Source organism: Ammospiza nelsoni, chromosome 3, assembly GCF_027579445.1.
Source record: "Ammospiza nelsoni isolate bAmmNel1 chromosome 3, bAmmNel1.pri, whole genome shotgun sequence".
NCBI lineage: Eukaryota > Metazoa > Chordata > Aves > Passeriformes > Passerellidae > Ammospiza > Ammospiza nelsoni.
In genome coordinates this window covers 101397877-101417340 of record NC_080635.1, presented here as the reverse complement: position 1 = coordinate 101417340, position 19464 = coordinate 101397877, and the positions used below count along the sequence as shown (strand labels likewise).

The window sequence follows — 19464 nt, the reverse complement described above, 5'->3', positions numbered from 1 at the left end:
TAGCCTACGTAAAGTGGTGTCTCTAAATCAGTCAGCTGAAGCCCTCAAGCAGAACTAGTGTATGTTTATTGCACTGACTGTCTTACATAAGATAGGCCAGAAGGTTAGGCAGTCTTTTCAATTCTCTTTCTAGATGATAAAAAATAATTTCAGTAATATTCTTCATACTTAATACTGGGCTTTGAGTAAAACATTGACTATGCTATTTTTGATGCAACTTTTTTCTTTAATAGCTTGCATATGAATCCCTGGCAGTTATTGGAAATGCTCTGACTCTTCTAGAAGTGGGACAGATTGCTGTGTGTAGGTAAGTTTATTTGAAATCTTAACTTTTCTTCAGTACTTCAGAGCAGAATGTAAATACCAGTTTCCTGCTCTAATTTTCTCCTGTTTTCTGAAGCTTTGGAGAGACAGTTCAGCTGCTGCACCCGTTCCACGAGCAGTTCAGTGACCAGTCAGGGACACGGATACTGCGTCTTTGCAAGTTTCAGCAGAAGAAAACAAAAATAGCCCAGGTACACAAAAATGCCTCTAGGGCAACAGGTTTACCAATCTTTTCCAGACAAGATATCAGCAGCTTCATTATCACTTTGTAACACTTACTAGTTTTTTTGTATTTGAGAGTCTGATAGCAGGTTAGATAACAAAGAAGTAAAATGGTCATAATTTTGTAACAGAAAGAGTGTTTTCTCACTTTTAGTTCTGATGTATACCACTTTTAAGTATAAAAAAATCTGTATTGAGTCTTTAAAAGTATTTTGGGTACTGTTGATGTTCTTAATATTAATGGGGAGTATTAAACTAGATAAGTCTGTTTCAGGCTGAAGCCAAAGAAGTTCAACCTAGAAACAGGATGTATATTTTCAAAGAAGCCATTAATCTCATTAGCAGTGTACTGTGTTGATGGCTTTGCTAGTCTAGTATTGGGGAAAAAAATAATCTGTTTGAAGGCTCTCTGAAGATTCTTTAGTTCAAAAGTACTTAATAAATTTAAAGCTGGAGTTGATACAGGAAAATTCTAAGACCTGTATCTGTGTTACGTGTTCAGACTGTCTTAGCATTTAAAAGAGAGAAAGCTGTTCTTTAGAAATGTTTTTATTTTTAAGTTTATTATTTTTAAGATGAGATAACTTGATTTTCGTACCTATTTCCTCTGCAGTTTCTAGAATCATCAGCAAACATGTTTGCTGCAGCACAGCAGTTGTCTCAAAATATTAATCCAGGTGAGTTTTTTGTGTTACTGTGCTTGTTGCCATGGCAGTGGAATGCTCACTACAGTCCCGATGTAGGATCCTGCCAGGAAGACTCCTAGGATTGAAACATCACTTGCATTGGGGCTTTGGGTTTTGCTTTGTCAAAAGCAATGTTTTGTTAAAATTTAGCTCAAAACCCAGGTGACACCTACTTCATATTTGTCAGTAAGTCACTAAAATTTAGTGTAAGACTTTTTGAGAAAGCACACATTACCTGTCTGCCTTTACCTCCTGATTGCAGACTGTGTTAAGGTGTAGACAGTGCCAGCTGGGAGCATTGTCCAGCTTCCTAAGGATCCTGACTCTCTAGACACTTCTGCTCCTGCTTGAGAGCTTGAGTTCTCTGGGTATCCAGAAGCACATTGCTCTGAGGAGGGAATTTGCCTCCTACCTGCCTTTCACTGTCCTGCAACTTTAGGTCACGAGCTGCTTTTTTTTTCCAAGAAAAGCTGGAAGACTGCTTGCCTCATGTCTGCCCCACAGTTAGTCTAAAAGATTGCTCTGTGATAATTAAATGCTTGTCATGGTGGCACTTGTATTTTTATAAGTTCTTGTTGTTGAAGTATTCCAAAAACTGGACAGTCTGGGATTTATAATCCACAGCTGCTTTGCCACAGGGTGGCCAGGGTGTCACAATATTCTGAAGGGGAGCAGCATCCAGTTGTGTGTAAACTAGGTGGGGATGGAGCAGCAGTCAGCTCCTTAGGATTAGGGAGCTGGCAAGAGAAAAGGCTGTAGGGTTCATCACCTCCTTCTGTGAAAAGACAGTCCTGTCACATCTGGGGCCTGTCTGCAGAAGTGTGTTCTGCATCCCCCTGTAACAATTAGGGCTTGCATTCCTGACTATAATTACTGTGATTTTATGTGTAATTAAATACATAACTTAAAATGTGCCTCTAGAGGGATATATCTGACTCTAGGGACAACTTGGGTCAAGTAACATGTCTTCAGAAATGGGAACCCAGCATGAGTGTGATGCATGATGTTTCAGGAGGATTACTTCAGACTAATTGGACTGACTTGACAGAATTCTATTTGAGGAGTTAATATCCTTAGGAATACTCCTTTTTCCATTATACCAGCAGGCCAAACAGCAAAATAGGGGTTTTTGCCTTTTAAATGTTTTACTCTGAACTTACTGGAGTTTGAAATGTTCTTTGTGCTCAGAAACAGCACAGCTGCTTTTGATTGTGTCAGATGGAAGAGGCCTTTTCTTGGAAGGCAAGGAGCGGGTGACAGCAGCAGTTCAAGCAGCTCGGAGTGCCAATATCTTTGTTATTTTTGTAGTGTTGGACAACCCTAATTCCCGGGTAAGTGAACAAGGGAGAAGTATTCAACTGCAGTGAATGAGAAACTGATACAAATCCTTTTCCTGTCTTTTATAGTGCCATACAGTTACCTTATCTTCTGTAGAGGTCAGAGATACTGAGCCCAAGTGCAGTTTTCCACGTCTGTCAGATCTAACATTTCTTCCTACTGTGCTTTTTATCTTTTGTGTTTTAAAAAAAGCCCTCTCTGCTTCCATGCCACAGAAAGGCCGAGAGCTCCCGTCTTCAAACGGAATGCTTGTAGCTCTTGGCCACCAGGGAAGCAGCTGGCAGCTTGACAGATTTGGAGTTTGAGAGATGCTTTGTTCCATCTCAGCTCTGATTCAGCTTGATAATTTCTGACAGCAGTCCCCAATTGACATGACGGCTGGAGCCAGTATGAGATTAAACATTAGACAGAAGGGAGTGTGTGAGAGTTATTTAGTGCCTCTGTTGGGAAAGCTGAGTCCTGCATCTGGTAATGGGGGAAGAAAACTTGAGATATCCTTGGTTGGGAGGCTGAAATATCTGGGAGTGTTTCAGGAAGGCTCTGTAAGGCAGTAAGTGAGCAAACATAAGCCTGATAGAGAATTATGTGGTAAGGACTCTTAATTTTGTTGTTTGTGTTTTCTTCCTGTATCTTTATTTTTGCATAGAAAACTCATCTGCTATATTTAGTGTTGAAAAACTAACAGTTCTCTTGCTGACAAACAGTTGAAAGGTTCTGATGAAACCTGGCTGTAGTATCAAGTGAAAATTCTGGGTGTCTTTTTCATAAGCTTTTTTTTCTGGGTAAAAAAAGGTATTTTCCATAACCTTTATTAATTTCTGAGCTGCTACACTGAGCAACTGAGAAGTTACTTTACAAGAAGCACAGCTGGAGTTTAATCTGCTTTTTGTCTTTGTAGTATTTGCTGAAATACTATGAAGTTGCTAAAGAATCTTCTGTTAGAGCACTGCACAAATATGAATTGAACTCAGCATTAAAGAGCTTACAGACTCTTGGGAAGGCATCAAATTAGTGAAACTAAAGTGCCAACAGTAAATGCAAATTGTAATATGCTAAGAAAAGACAATTTATTTACAGAATTTGGTATTGCAGAAGCTTAAGCTTAGTCCCTTCTAGCCTATAATTCGTGGATTAGTACTCTTTTATCTAAAAGGGCAAAAGAATGTAACTGATTTATGTTCAGCTTTTGCTCTGATTTACCATTGAACACTTAGAGCTTTTAATCTTAAAAGTATTTTATTAACTTTTAATCTAAGGAGGAGAATTATAAGTACTTAGAAAATAGGGTAAATTCTATCAGTGATCATAGAATATGTGTATTATTTAGTAGTAACATCAGCACTTTTTTTACAGGATTCTATTTTGGACATTAAAGTACCTATATTCAAAGGACCTGGAGAATTGCCTGAAATCAGGTCTTACATGGAAGAATTCCCATTCCCGTTCTACATGATCCTTAGAGACGTGAACGCGCTCCCAGAGACTCTGAGCGATGCCCTCAGGCAGTGGTTTGAGCTGGTGACTGCCTCTGACACTCTTTAGGCTTTGTAGACAAGGTCAGACCTGATTGCTGCTGCTGAACTGCTGAAATACAGAAACTGCATTTCATGGGAGGGCTCATAAAGCTCTTCCTGACTGGGATTATCCTGCAGGAGCTGCCCTGGAGCAGAGACTGTGTAAGAACAGAATGGTTTGGGGGCATCCTCCCAAGGTATCAGAGGACAATTATGCAATGGGGAGACTGTCTCCTGCTATTCCCACAAGAAATGGAAATCTTGTCTCAAATTCTCTTGTAATAACTTATTATCTTAAAAAAAAAATAATTGTAATATTAACAGAGGTAATATTATTCCTGCTGCTCCCTCCCTGCCATAAGTAAAACCAGTCTTGTTCCTAGGAAGGCATTTCTGCATTGGAAGTTGAGGTGTCTCACAAATAAAGCTTTTCCAGCATGACCCATGTGGAGGTGCCTCTGGGAAGGAAGGAGTGGGGGAGCAGGAGAGGCACATGTTTTTAATCAACCAAAAAAAAAAAAAAAACAAAAGTACTTGAATACTTGAAACTGTTCTGGGGTTTTAACACATCCTTTTTAATTATTGCCGATTTTTGCCTGACGATAGCAGCATGGAGTTTTCTGAATCACGCCATACACTGATCCCTGCCTTACCACTTTACACTGTGAAGTTTGCCCCGTCCGAGGCAGGCGTTGGGGATGTTTCATAAATCACGGACGTGATTTTTCATTGCAAAGGCTATGCATCTTGTATCGTCTATACTAATAAAGAGAGGTACCACTCTTTGTAATTACGACGTCTGCGCCTTGAATTGATCCAAGCTGAAACAACCCGGCCTGGCCGTAAGCGCTGCGGTGACGCAGGAAATGGCGGCCTCGGCCCCGCCCGCGCGGGGCGGGCTCGGCGGCCCCGTGGCGGGGCAGGGGCGGAGCCGCGTCATGGCCGCCGGGCGGCTCCCGCCGGCCGCGCTCACCCTTAAGCAGGTACGGGGCACGGGGGCTCGGGCAAACTGCGTCCTGTACAAACGATGGGGAACTCTGTGGTTGTTTAAATACCCCTCAAAACAAAGCGCCGAGGGCGCAGCGTGCAGCAGTGCCTTGGGGCGGCGGGCAGACTTCCCTCTCTCCTTGGCAGTTCCTGAGGCGGCAGCAGGTCCTTCAGTTGTACCGCAAGATCCTGCGGGCTATCCGGGAGGTCCCTGCTGAGCAGGATCGCCGCTACTTAAGGGACTGGGCCAGGGAGGAATTCAAGAGAAATAAGGATGCTACAGAAGAGGTGAGGATTGGGAACCCGCCACTCTGATCGCCTGGCCTCGGGCATGGTCACTGCACTGTCCTGTGTCTTGGGGTTTGTTTTGTAGGTGTCGCTTCCGGACTGGTGAAAAGTCCCCTGCTAGTGTTTCCTCATTGATGTGAAGAAATAATCCAGCATCTCTAAATATTATTCCCCCCCCTCTAAGCAGTAGTAATGTTTCTCAAATTTCCAGAGAATAATCTGGAATTAAAAAACAAAAAAACAAATGCTCTACTTACTCAAATCACAGATTAGGAAAACTGTATATATATGGTAATTAACATAAACTTAGTAACAGTTAAGCTTTTTATAGCTTTTTTCTTCTTTTTTTAGCTTAAATTTAACCTATATTTAAGCAGAGTACAATCAGATGGGATGGTTAAGGATAATGATGCAAGTTTGAAATGCAGAAGTCTTCACATTTCTTGTACATATCCTGTCCTTTGCTTCCTTGTTCAGTCCCTGTTCTAGCCAGTGCCCAAGGAATTGGTGGCTGAACTATGCAGACAAAGCCTTAGACACTTAGATAATGTTGAGAGAAACCAGCACCTGCTGTGTAAAACCCTCTCCATAATGCTCATGTGCTGGTCTCACTACTGGCTTGCAAAGGCAATACACACAGGCATAAAGAAACCATTGTTAGGGGTTTGAATCCTCTTTTAAACTGAGTTTGAAAGCAAAGCTACTACCAAGTACATTAAGGAACTGGAGAGAATTAATCCATTTATTTACCTGGTTTTGAACCACCTGTGTTATGTCACACAAGTAAATGACAGTAGTGCCAATAAGAGTTGTACGTTATTGAATGTATTTTAATGCATTAAAAGTCTTTGTGCTTGTGTAAAACCCATGCTGTGTACAGACATACAGTTCACTAGATTCCATTCTCTTTTACAGGATGCCATCAGGATGATGATTACTCAAGGCAACATGCAACTTCAGGAACTTCAGAGAACACTTAAGCTGGCTAAATCCTGATCTTCATTTTGTTGACAGTTTAATTTTTATTTATTGCAAATAGGCACAGTGTTTTTTCCAGAATGTGGTTACAATGACAGCCTTTGCTGGCAACCTGGTGATGTTTGAAGGGGAAATCTACCAGAGTGAGGGTTTTGGTTTTCCCCTTTCCTCAATCCATTTCTCAGTTTTGCTACCCTCAGAAGTGGAAATCACTTGACCACAAAGGACATTAAAGAACTGCATGGATGATGTACCATGTGCTGCAGGAAAAGCAGAAAGCACCAAAAATTGCAGTTAAACACCTGTGTTAATGCCAGTGCAATGGAAAATAAATATATGCCAGATTATTTTGTCTACTTTTTACTGTGGTAGCTGTAATTGGTAATATTCTCAGTGACAGCTGTTCATGTACTATACCAAGGATTTTCACCAAAATTTGTGATTAAAAAAAGAATTTGGGATATATTGGCCCAGAACACACAAACATTAAAAAATGTTTTGTGTGTAGATGTTGATTTTCAGTAGTAGCTGAATAAAACTTAAAAGGAGAGGTCTTTATTTATGAAAATGGGAGATTTTAGCCCCAGAGATGTTTATTACCAGATACCTTCAAACTAATATTTAAAAGTCAATATATAAAGAAAAATCACAGGTGAAAAATACTAACTGCAAAAGTTATTATTTGTGTATTCAAATGTTATACTACTTTACTTCTACTTGTTAGCTTGCAACCGTTCTCACTTTCCTTGAGCTGTGGTGTATCTTTTTTTTCCATTTAATTTAAAAATGCCTGGATGACCTGGGGAGTTTCTCCACATGACTAGACAGGCAGCAGCAGATTGATACCTTACCATTTTAGGTTGTGATTCCAAGACATGCAGGATCTCTTCCCTCTTCCTCTCTGCTATTGTAGTTCCCTTGAGGAGAACCCCTGTTTCAAAGCTGGTTTTCTGCGAATTCCTGAGCTGCACAAACTGGCAGCAAATCTGGTAAATAGGGATCACCACTGGCACCAGGGAAGGGACAGGACAGAATTCCAGGCTACAGGAGGAATGACCCCAGTTGAGAGCAGGAGCTGTGGTTCAGATCTGTATAGACTGAAGCCTCTGAGCCTCAATCAGTCAGTGAAAAATACATACCTAAAAATGCTTCATTTAAAATTTACATTTTATTAACATTTTCTGGTAGAACAGACTGACAGAACATTTTCGTATTGGGGATTTATTTTTCATGTTAAGAGAAAGTGCTGCTCACAAAGGTATTTTGACTAAACAGCCATAACCAATGTTGGCAGTTACCACAGTAGCCTTCCATTCCCCTTCAGCCAGTGCTTGGATTTCTGTTCCTTAATCAGGAGGCTGTGCCCTGCTGCCTCACCATGGTGCTTTCCTTTCAGAGCCCAGAGCCTGCATTACCCCCTGGACTCTCAGTTTGTACATTTCCAGGTTGTGGGCATGTAATCCAGAGCTAGGACTGACAGGGCCCTGGACAGATGTTGATGCCTTGAGTGCTGCTGCCTTTCATCTCCACTGCTCTGTGGGCTTGCCAGGTATAAAACTGCCAGCCAGAAGCCTTTAAGAGTCCAAGTACAACCTGTGAGGGTAAGTAAATTTACCTGAAGAGACAGGTAGGTAGGTCACACCTGTTGTATAAAGTCTTTCAGAGTTTTGAAGAAGGGAGGGGTATAGAAAGGAATTAGCAGAAAATGCTTCTCTTTCTTTTACCATACGCTCATTGGCCTCAGAGAACCTCTAAAATCAGTAACCTGCAGCCTGTTTACTGCCTTAGATTACCTGGTAATTACTTGGGTTTACTTAAATTACTTGCACCTAGGAGTGTGGTCTGTATGGGAAGTAGAGTTAAAGGCACAGCCTCTCCCTTGAGCTTGGGCAAGCTCTGGAGTGTGTGTGTGATCTGTGCACAACTCAGCCCTGTAACTTCTGAAAGGGACACCTCCTCCAGCCAACAGACAGCACTCAATCCCTGCAGCCTCCCTCTGCACAGAGGGCAGATTCCACTTCTGTGTTTTATGACCACAAAAAAAAAGCTTACAGGTTTCCAATCTTCTGTTCCCCCTTCAGAGTCAAGTGAGGACTGTGTCAGTTTTCTGTGGGTAGAAAGTGTTACACCACACATTTCTGAGCAACACTTACTTTAATTGCTTGGCAAGAAATGAACTTCATCCAGGGGATACAAAACTTCAATAGCATGCTTCTGCATTCCTACTGTAGCTCAAACAAAACTGTAAACATACCAAAGTGTCTATGTTAGACTACAGAAGTCAGAGCAAGAAAACTAGTATTTCCATAGCTGCAGATACACTTCTCCTGTCATGATAGTGCATTAACAGGAACTTTAAAAATATTGTTATATAATAGGACTTTTTTGCTTTATACATCTGCTAAGAAGACAAAGGCTTAATTACTAATTAGTGAATGGCATTCTTCAACACTGTAAAGTATTTTGTATTATTTTGGAGCTCCTTAGTACAGAAAATATTTTTCTCCGTGGCATAACAGTACCATCCTGTGTTGGAACTGTTTTTGAACAGTTGTTCTATCATGATCTGGTAAATAAACTTCTATTTCTAGCAGGATCTGATGGAGCCTTCTCAGATGTGTAAGGAGGAAACCCTAAAGGGATGCAGATGCAGTAGTTACAGTGCCTTGAAGTTCTCTGGAGTCTGTCAGCATGGACAACATTGGTCAATGAAAGTTCTGATTTGCTAACAAAACACAATTATAAAACTAAATGTTGAGTGCTGTTTTGTGGGACTGTTTGTCCTAAAACCTGTAGACTCATCGGGGCCTGGTCTCCTTTTTGGAGACAGAAGGGAAAAAACCAGGAGGAATCATTCAGCGGAAAAAAGGTAGACAGTCTGGGCAAGGTGCCTGAGAAAAAATCCTGACTGCAGAAAAATAAAATTTGAATTCAGGAAGCCAAGCTTTCACTTCCTTAGATAAAGGACTTTTTCAAGCTTCTTCAATAGTAGACAATTTAGCCATTTCCTGCTTGAAGGAAAAAACATTTATATAAAACATTCAACATAAAAAACAGACCATGGTTACAGTAAAATACTTGTCATCCATGCCCTAAACAAAATTCTTAGTCAGATTACTGGAGTAGAGCCTCAACAATAGTGTAATCACGAGGAGCTCTGCAAGCAGGACACTATTAAAAAAAAGACAAATCAGATTTAGCACTTGTTTTAATAATGGAAAACCAAGAGAAAAGCAAAGTGAAGCTTCTGCTGAAGCTTCTGTACCTATTGGGATGATTTGCCCTAGCATCTCCCTCCACAGCTGCCTGCCCTCTCCCAGCTGGAAGTCTGCATCTGTCAGCTACCTGGGCTTGTACCTGGAGTGGGTTCTTTGGCTCCTCTCCTGACTAGAGAGAGGCCCTGGGAGTATCTAAAATAAGATCAATAGCCTTTCATCACTAAGTAATTCTGTCAAAAACTTTCAAACATCTTGGATTTATTTCAGTACTGGTAACACAATGTGTTTACATGTAGCATACAGTAGAACCCTCTAGTCTTGTGTCCTGTGTGGAAGGGAATTCCTTTTTTCAGAAAGCAGTTTTGGTTACTAATGCAGTTTGGTTTCAAGCAGCATCTGGAAACTGAGAATGCAATATTGACAGACTCTTGAAAATAACAAAGAAAGGATCTAATCTGCAGCATCTCTTTGTTATCAATATAGTTTGCATATGAATTCTCCTCAGTTATGGAGTTTCCAAAGTTATTTCTACTCCTGAAATAGAGTGTTGTGTTTGGATGTAACAGGCACTACAAATATCTATCAATATGCCCAATTCCCATACAGCAGGTTCCAAAATGAGTCCCGTTGTTTGATTAGCTGCCTGGCAGGTGCTAGCTCTCTTTCTGCACCTTAGTCCTTAATTTGCTCAGCTCCTCTTCTAAGCATTTGATGTGCTCCTTGAGCGCAGCTTTGTCCTGCTGCGCTCTCTGGTTGGCTTGGCACCGGGCCTCTTCTATCTTCCGCTCGTACCACTTCTCCATCTGCGTGGAGACGGCCTCGAAGAAGTACTGGGTTATCTCCAGGGCCTGGGAGGTGTCTCTGAGCGGAGGGGCAGGCGGGCCCGAGGGCTGCTGCTCCTGGCCCTGCTGTGCCCCGCCGTGGTGCACAGCTTTGTGCCTCGACTGCCCGCTTTTGCTGGGCTTCTTCGTCTGAGTTCCTTTGTCAAGGAAGTAGCCGCTCTGTGGTTCAGCCTTTGCAGGTTCAGTCACTGGCTGCAAAGCAGCTTGAACTTTAACGTGTCTTAATTTGGAGCCCGAAAGCTCGGAGGAGGGCAGCTCCTGCTGGAACCTGTGGAACGTGCTGGCACTCACAGCTTTGTCCTTTGGCCTGACATCTTGAGCAGGGGCAGAAGAAGAAACTGGTCCACCAGCCACCTGTTGCTCTGTACCTATAGAACAAATTATAGACAATATATTAAGAAAAGCTCTGGGCATTTATTTTAGCACTCAGAAGACCTCGTTGTTTGATGAATGATGGGGTTTTGTGTGTACCTAGTACAGGCTTATATTTATCACATCTTCATAGTCAGGTGATGTAATAGAAAGTCATTAAAGAATGGACAACAGGCAAAGGACATAAATACTAGCCAAAAATTCTTCACTGTGAGGCACTGGCACAGGTTACCCAGAGACGTTGTGGTTGCCCCATCCTCAGAAGTGTGCAAGGCCAGGCTGGATGTGGCTCTGAGCAACCTGGTACAGTGGAAAGTGTCCAGAACTAGATGATCTTTAGGGCCCCTTCCAATCCAAACCCTTCTGTGACTTCATCAGAAGGACATTTTACAACAATCAGTCTGGATTTCCAAAGTAGGTTGTGTCTGCTGATATTTAGGAACTCCCTGCTTCTACAAAGTTTGCAGTCCCAGTAATTTTGGAAAGGTCACACATTTCTATGCTTTTGAACTGTTTCAATGCAGAATAGCTCACACTCAAGCACCACAAGATCTTTTATATGCCCTTCTGTTTGATGGGGCATCCATGCCTGTTCACTTTGCTTAGTGTTTAGGGGACATATAGATTGTATCTTACAGAAGCCAGGGCTCAGGTAGCATTCTGCTTTGCTGTGGACACCTGGCTGTTCTGCACATTTCTTTTTTTTTTTTTTTTTTTCTTCAAAAGCTTGCAGGGCCAAGAGTTATTCAAAGCACCAAAGGACTTTTGCTTCAAAGAACAAAGAAGCAAAAGTAGAAGCATCAGGAACAATCAGTGGAATTCCACCCAGCCACCTCTTAAAGTATTCCCAGTGGCTGCCTTGAAGGGCATTCAAATCCCAAGCCATCAGGCATATGGAGGGGGGAAAGCACACCACCAGAGTTATTATAAATAATACAAGTGCCCCTCAGTTACTGAGCTCGCCCTTGAAGGGATAAGCTAAGTACCTGACGTGGTTGTACCCAATGCTCCATCTTGTTTAATGCAAAAGTGTTGCCCAAAGCTTTGTTCTGGCATCTGGACTCTGCTCCTTCCCCCATCTTCCAAGAGGCTGTTTGGAAGTGTGATGTAGGAATGCTGGTGGGAGCCCTCTGACTGCAGCACAGGCTGGTTGGCTTTACAGTCCTTGGCACTGTTGGGGTTGTTGTCAGTATCCAGGGTCTCAGTGAGAGACTCACAAGTGGACAAAGTTGATTTTGGTCTTGATGACCTGGAATCTCCAGAAAGCTTGAGCTCCAGATTCTGAATCTTCAACAAGCACCAGGTCTTCAGCTCATCAACCAAGGAAATCTATCAGAAAGAGACTGTAAATTACATAATCCTATTATGACATCCTGTGGTTTCTGGGCTGCTGAGGGCATGTGGCAGGGACACAGAGAAGCAAGCTGGGTATCTATGGGCTTAGACTCCCTGTTCAGATGGGCATGCTGCCACTGGGAATATTTAAAGGACTCTAGATCAAAAAAGGTGGAGAACTATGCACGAGCTTATGAAAGGTAGTCTCTTTAGTCCAAGCTACCACCTCTTAGATATGAATATGCTACTTCCAATTCAACTCTGAGTACTCTATTAAGGATAACTTGTCTAAACCTACAGTCAATGGTATTTTGTAAGTGCAAGGAACACCACGTGGTCATTTTTTAAGAGTAAAATTCAAATTAGACACTCTGGGAGACAACTTTATACAATCACCAACCTCTGCTTCTCTGTTCATTCAGTCATAAAGGTGAGTCCCCCACTAAATGATAAATCAGTAACAGCTTTCAAATTACACAGATGCTTAGTAAGTGTCAGCTGCAGATGCATTTAAATAATTTAAAGTAGGAGTAGCTCTTGTCACCCTACTGTTCATGTGACATCACAAATTTAGGTCAGGCCCTCCTAGGCACAAGGATATTTAGTCAGTGTGTTTAGTAAAGCCCAATTCTGTTTTTTCAGGTGTTTCAATTAGACCTAATTGAGCAGAAACAGCTGACATCACTTAATTCAGTTCAGTGATGTATCACTCCAGCATCTTGTGTCTTAAATGAAGATTACAAGGAGATGGAGCACAAGCTTAGATGTTCAGAAGCCAATGCAAGACTTAGGTCTCTTACAAAATAAAAATCAAAGCTGCCTTAGTTTGGTAAGTACTTTTCTTTGGAGAAGAGTGTTTGGTGGACATTAGACCCAAGTATCTTGATCAGTATCCTATGCAAGGATTATCACAGCTGTCAGTCTTTTTACATGGATTTGGAATGGTCTTACAAACTCTCATGATATTTTCCTAGCACAAAGTGTACTTCTCAGTTCTTGTAAGAATACCAATAATGAGAAAATGAACAGTTTTTTAAATTCATGTTTGAGTGGAGAAACACAAATTTCTCAGTAGGTTTTAAATGGTGAGTTTTTGCAGGAGCTGGATCTCTATGGGAGCAGTTGTTCTTGTCCTACTGGTTGAACAAGCATACCAAAAAGGACTTTCCTACTGGCCGTAATACACAGCTTGGAGATGGTGCTGCGCTGCTAACATCAGAGGAAAGAACTTCAGCCTTTTAATACATGGGAGGGAAAAAGATCAGATAGAGAAGAAGGGAGAGATTCCCAGGGCCCACAACCAAATGGATGAGAAGGAGAAGGAACAACACAGATCTTTGTCTTTTTTACTATTTGGATATGTTCCTGCATATGTCCTCTAATGAAGCAAAAGCTGAAAGCACAACTGTGAAAAATTAAGTGCTGGAAATTTTTGCAAATCACTATGTTAGAAAAACAGTATTTTGTTGTAGATCCCACACTAGAGATGCACCAAATTAAATTACAGCAGTGGGACTGGATTTCACATTCCTCATTTCTATTGCAAAAACATCATAAATTTGGTTTAGTGACTAAGATGGTGGGCAGGAATAAATTGGTTTTTGAAGCTCTTTTACCTGTTTTAACAGACGTGACACATCTCTGATATTTTCTGCCTGCTGGAATGAAACTCCTGAGCTGACCTGCCAGGGGATGGACCAAGAGGGAGTGGCTGCTTCAAGCCCTACCTGCCGCTTCTCCCCCTCACTCTTCTCCAGCTCCGTGTGCTGCTGCAGGCGGTGCAGGCACTCTGTCCTCTCTGCCGACAGCCGCTCGGCCATCAGCTTGTCCAGAACTCGGAGCTGTGGGGAAACAACACTGTGCAGCTGAGATCATCGTGTGACACACCAAACTCCCACCCCTGAACCCTGCAAATCAAACTACAGTCTGTCGTTCAGTCTTGGTTTCTAAAAATGCTGCTAATTACAACTAGATGTAGCTTGCAAAGAGGGTCAATCACAAAATTACCAATGAATAACTATTAAATTAAAAATAAAAAGTAATTTAGAGGATCTTGAATCTCAATGCATACATAATTCAGCAAGAGGATTTTGACAATTATGAACAGACTAGTCATAGGACTGCCTTCTTTCTCTCTTAATGGCTCAAGCCCTTAAGATTTGTTGTCTAAAGAAGCACCAGAAGCCGCTTAACACATTAAATTGTTTTTTCTCAAGACACTAGTTTGCAACATCAATTCCCAGTGGAATGTCACAGTTCCCTGGACTTGAGTATTAGAGTGCAGGTTTGCTTTTACAACACAAGAAGCAAAAAATGAATCATTACAATGAAAATATTAATGAAGTTTAGGATATGTTTCTGAATCATATAGGCAAGCAGAACTTCAGGTCATGTTCTTACTTGGTGTTGAGTTTTGCTTTCCATCTGGCCCAGCTTAATATTCATTTTATCTTGTACTGTCCCAAGCTCAGCTTTTATCTCTTCCACTGTTGCATCCAGCTGATTCTCCAGTTTATTTATCAGGGGCTCACAACGACATCCATTTATAGGTGCCTGAAAGGAGTGATAATGATACATTTACTTTCTACACCCCTTACCTTTGCAGATCAAAATGATGAGGATACATTTACTTGCTACACCCCACCACCCTCTTAGCACACCTGGAACATTATCACAGCCTCCTTCAGTCAGTCCTGGGTTCTTCTATCCCATGTACTATATCTCACCCTCCTGACAGTACCTTACAGCAGCTCAGCAGATGGGCTGTGAGTTGAAAAAGCACAGCCTGCACAGGGATAGATCTGGTGTGTATGGGCACACCCTAAAATGGCAGTGTTGATTTCACTGGGGCTACAAGCAGCACTGAGCTCAGAACCTCTGTGCTGGCTGAGGGAATTACCACCACACAGGCCTTATACCCTGTGTCTCAATTCTGTAATTCTCAATTGTAAAAAAAAAAATCTGATTTTGTGGATGCATGTGCATTGTGTGCATTTGCTTTTAAACGTAATGCCAGTCATGTGCTCTGTCCTTTTTCTGTACTGGATGGCAAGGCCTCTCTGCTTCTGTTTGCCCTCACTCCCCTGGCATTCAGCTGCCCCTTGCCTGCTGGGCACTCCTGTGCCTGCCTTTGACTCGTGTGACACCATCCCATGGCCCCTCTGCAAGGGCAGCTGCACTGACCACATTTAAATCTCTCTGGGAGATGGTCACAAAAGGCTCCCTTAAGAAAGGACAGCTAAACCTCATCAGCTTCCTCTGCAGCCCAAAGGCAGAAAGTGGCTCCTTCAGGGGCTCTGCCAGTAGCCCAAAGCAGCTGCTCTGAACTCTGTCTGCAGAGGAGCCTCCCTCTCTTCTTTAGCCCCACAGCAATGTTTCATAAACTGGGGCTTATTCCCTTGGCAGGGAAAGGTGGGTGGTTTGCTGAGCACTAATGAAAGCTTCAGAAGTACATGTACTTCAGAAAGTATGTTTGCTATTCATGGCCTCAGGGCATCAAAGAAGACAGACAAGTAAAAAAGGAAAGGAGAGAGGAGTATCATGTATTTCAGGAAATACTGCATGCGAGTCTAGCACTATTAAACTAATCTTTGTGAACAGATGAGATTTGTGTACAAGTCCTGTCTGCTTTCTGCACCTCTCTACTCCCCAAGTCCTTCTGCACCTCTCTGCTCTTTTATGCCTTTAATGTATGAAAGGTCCCCCAGCCTTCCTGATGTCTGCTATAGGATAATTCCATAGTGCCCCTGTCTGGAAATTTCTCAATTACATGGAGAGGTTGGAAAGCAGTAAACAGCCAGTAAAACCTTAGAAGTCTGACTTCAATGGTCTTCAGAATCTGCTGAAATTCTGAACTACAGGAAGGGACTTAAAAGAGCTGATGTATGGATGTGAGAAGCTAATGAAAGGACAGACCTTCCAGGAGTACAGTGTCTATAGGATAATTTAATGACTGTTCTTATGCTTTCTTATAAATGTCTACTGGTAATTTATTGCGTAATATAGTGACTAAAATAGTATTCTCCAAACTGGAATAAATGCAAGTGACCTGATAGCTCCAGGTTTATTTGTTTTTCAGTTTCTATAGAAATCCTGCCCCCAGTAAATATAGAATACCCAAAGACATGTTGCAAAACCCAAAAAGAACTGGAACAAAATCTATTGAGATTACTCAGCCTCTTGGTTTAGGTAGTAAGCTTTGGATTCTCACACACTGCTTTTCCTTAGAAATTTTCTTTCTTCTGTCAGAGCTCTTAATGTTCCAAAGTATATAATGAAAGTTCTCATGTCATTTCCAATCACCCCTTATCTTTGCAGATCAAAACTACTTAAGTATGTCTTCTTTAACAGGCACAAAACCACCTTATTGTTTGCCAGACTTCAGGCCAAAAAGCAGCTGAAGCCCAAGCAAGGAAAACCAATCCCAAGGCATGATTTCATACCCCTGAGAGTGCAGTTAGTGGAGCATATTTTCTGTCCATTACCTGTGTCCCAGCTCCCCAGGCTCGCTGCAGTGTGACCCTGTGTGAGGACAGTGGCTCACCTGCATCACCTTGCCGTCCTTGCCTCGGTACAGCGTGTAGAGCTGGTAGGCTCGCACCTCGTGGGGAGGGGGTGGAGAGGGGCAGTGGTGTTTGCTTCTGCGCTTGGGCACGTTCTTCTGGGGCTGAGGGACTGCCTGCTGGTCAGCTGGGGAGATGGGGTCTGAGAGTGCTGAAACCTGCATAACATTCACACAGTGTTTTGCCTATATGAGCCCCTTGGTAAACTATTCCTGGTGGGAATGGGACAAATTTATTGTGACAATTACAGCAAAAATTACTTTTATCTGAAGATTATCTCTGCCCCAGGAGCATGGTGGGGCTGCTGCCCCAACACACCAAAGGGACCCACACCACTTCTGAACAGCTATCCCTTCTTTCTCTCTGCTGTTTTAAATCTACTGATACCTTTTCCTTTGGCTTTTTCTTTTTGCTCTTTTTCCCTTTGGGATCTGGTGAGGCTGACCGGGGTTTATCCTTCAGATTGTTCTTCCTCTCTGGGGGCTGGTCGCTGCTTGGTGTGTCATCAGCAGCTGAGACACTGCCCTGCTTGAAGCAAAGACAGGGAGTTCAGAGCAGTTGAAGAGATGGGGAAAAGGAGCCTCTTCTTTGATTGCCCAGCTTTAAGCTGCTCTGCACATGTGAGTGGGAAATGCTTTAGCAGCAGAGCATGACAAACTGCCTGGGGCAGCTGCTGGGGCCATGCACAGTGATGGCTCCAAACAGACTGTGTCCTTAATGGGTTTTGGTGACAGTCCCCCCTTACAGAAGATCCAGCTGGTAATGCCAGGCTGTACCTTGCTCTGCACCACTTCATCCCGTGGCACCGACTGAGCCCTCCTTTCCTCCTTCAGTCTCTCTCTCTTCTTCCTCAGGCTTCTCCCACGGTTAAAACGCGAGACCTGAAGACAGACCACACTGTTACTCAGTGATGTCATGCTCTTTCCTACCACAGAAGACAAGTAACAGAGCAGACCTTTTCCTTTTCTGAAAGGCAACAGATAAAGGAGAGTGCACTGCCAGATGGACACTGATGAGCCAAGCAACGTGGGTGTTCATGGCTGTGAAAACACACCAGCACTGAGCTCAGTCTCTTGGGGCACTCTGCTGTCCCCTAGAAGGTTGAGCACCTCCTCTGCTGTCCTTGGGCTGGTTCCCAAGCCAAGCCCAGCCCTTTTCATGCAGAGGTGACAAGGAGGAGGGCAAGGATTGTGCCTGGTCTCATGCCTTCCTGCCTTCTGGCCTGAAGAGCATTGCAGCATTTCACACACAGCTGCAAAGTATAAACAAGCCATAAACATTTTGTCCTTGTTGCAAAGCATCCTCCAGTGGCAACCACCCTTCTGGGGATGGGATATGTCAGAGGCAGGCAGCAGAGACACAACTCAGGAGCTTCACGGTACAGGGCAACTTTCTAACCCCATGGCCACTGCAGGGAACAAGTGCCTCTGCCAGTCAGGACACAGAAACCTCTGACAGCACTTCATGCTGGCTTCATCTGCACACCTTGCTCACTTTGGGGAGTGAAAGGCTCTATGTCAATAGACCTGAGCCCAGCCCACAATGCCAGCAGAAATGTAGGAACCTTTCACAGCAGAAGACAAGGAGCAGGGGATGCAGCCTCCCAAGATTAAGTGGCCTCAGCTCCACGTGTATGTGTGTGCTGGGGAGAGATGTGTAATGTACCTGTGATGCTTTAGTGAGCAGGAGCGCAACCTCGGGGTTATTGTGCTGTCTGGCAACCTCTAGAGGGGTCTGGCCTGCCTGAGAGAAAAAAGAAAACAGCATTTGATTCAAAACAAGCTACTGGAAACATGAAATTTCTCCAACCAAGTTCAGTATATACTCTGTGCACAAGAGTAAAGTGAGTAATTGCATTAATTTACCCAGATACAATTCAACACTTCACAACCAATGAGGAATGTTGAAGAGACTCTACATCAATATAAAATACCAGAGAAACTCTGTGTCCTGCTTACATTGTTGACAACAGATGCATCAGCCCCTGCCTCCAGCAAGAGCTTCACCACCTTCTTGTGATTTAGGGCAGCAGCTACATGGAGTGCAGTATCCCCTGCCTGCAAGTCAGAAAGCAGAAAACAAACTTGTGACACCAGTCCTTGGGTCTTACCCTACAGAATTCACACTTTCCTAAAAGATGCTCAGAGATGGAAAATAACCTACACTTGCTGATGCAACAACTAAGCTTAAATAAGGCCTGGTCAATAAAAAATGACTGACTGGGGAGGAAGGTGACAGGAGGGGGCAAAGAGCTACCTCAGCCTGGGTTTGAGAAATGCAGCTGGGGCACTGGTGATCTGATTTATCTAAACCAAGTGACACATGATGCAGCTTGGAGACAGCCCAGCTCTGCCTCCAGTAAATGGATACGACATCTGAGGGTAGAACAAGTTTTCCCACTACAACCTTTTCTTCTTTTTTTTCCCTTCAGGTTTGATTATCTGGTGTGCAGGTGGTGATGTATCACATTACTCAGGAATACTCAGGTAAGTACTGGCAGTGAGATGGTTGGCATGCTCCTCACAGGTTTCCTCAGGAAGAACAGGTTTTGGATCAGAGCCAGGAGGCAGTCTGGGTCCAGCACTAACACACTGCCCTGCCCTTGTCCTGGTGCAGTGAGGTGAAGACAGCCGGGATCAGATTTGGGCACTGGTAACAGAGCCAGCAACTGTTCAAGTGGGACCAGACACGTGTGCACAATGCCTTCCTGTCCCCCTGGTCTTGCATCTGGCCTTCATAAAATCAGATTTCCTCAGGACTAGTGCCTGTTGCTAACTTAGATGAGGTGTACTCCTAAA

The 19464-nt window shown here is 43.1% G+C and overlaps 3 protein-coding genes across 3 annotated transcripts in view; 2 read left to right on the top strand and 1 right to left on the bottom strand.

The window, feature by feature from the left end:
• The window catches only part of MDN1 (midasin AAA ATPase 1), a 93037-nt gene extending 88163 nt beyond the window's left edge, over positions 1-4874 (top strand). Inside the window, exons 98-102 of the mRNA XM_059467727.1 lie at positions 234-307; positions 401-515; positions 1160-1223; positions 2421-2563; positions 3924-4874. Coding sequence (XP_059323710.1) covers positions 234-307; positions 401-515; positions 1160-1223; positions 2421-2563; positions 3924-4112 — 585 coding nt within the window. The 3' untranslated portion in view covers positions 4113-4874. The remainder of the gene's footprint in view (positions 1-233; positions 308-400; positions 516-1159; positions 1224-2420; positions 2564-3923) is intronic.
• Positions 4875-4959: 85 nt separating this feature from the next.
• LYRM2 (LYR motif containing 2) lies at positions 4960-6684 on the top strand. Its single transcript, XM_059467733.1, has 3 exons — positions 4960-5067; positions 5219-5359; positions 6275-6684. Exons 1-3 carry the CDS (start codon positions 5023-5025, stop codon positions 6353-6355), a joined length of 267 nt encoding a protein of 88 aa, XP_059323716.1. The 5' UTR covers positions 4960-5022; the 3' UTR covers positions 6356-6684.
• Positions 6685-8472: 1788 nt separating this feature from the next.
• Positions 8473-19464, bottom strand: part of ANKRD6 (ankyrin repeat domain 6) — an 84816-nt gene continuing 73824 nt past the window's right edge. Inside the window, exons 10-18 of the mRNA XM_059467732.1 lie at positions 18625-18723; positions 18332-18409; positions 17443-17547; positions 17054-17191; positions 16648-16824; positions 14505-14657; positions 13832-13945; positions 11756-12098; positions 8473-10765 (exon numbers count right to left, since the gene is read on the bottom strand). Of these exons, the coding sequence (XP_059323715.1) occupies positions 10209-10765; positions 11756-12098; positions 13832-13945; positions 14505-14657; positions 16648-16824; positions 17054-17191; positions 17443-17547; positions 18332-18409; positions 18625-18723 (1764 nt within the window). The 3' untranslated portion in view covers positions 8473-10208. The remainder of the gene's footprint in view (positions 10766-11755; positions 12099-13831; positions 13946-14504; positions 14658-16647; positions 16825-17053; positions 17192-17442; positions 17548-18331; positions 18410-18624; positions 18724-19464) is intronic.

What these genes read in the sequence shown, in the direction of transcription:
- LYRM2 (XM_059467733.1), top strand. Translation starts at nt 5,023, where the DNA reads ATGGCCGCCGGGCGGCTCCCGCCGGCCGCGCTCACCCTTAAGCAG. An exon ending in CCGCGCTCACCCTTAAGCAG is followed by an intron (nt 5,068 to 5,218) that starts GTACGGGGCACG and finishes TCTCCTTGGCAG; the next exon opens with TTCCTGAGGCGGCAGCAGGT. An exon ending in ATAAGGATGCTACAGAAGAG is followed by an intron (nt 5,360 to 6,274) that starts GTGAGGATTGGG and finishes TCTCTTTTACAG; the next exon opens with GATGCCATCAGGATGATGAT.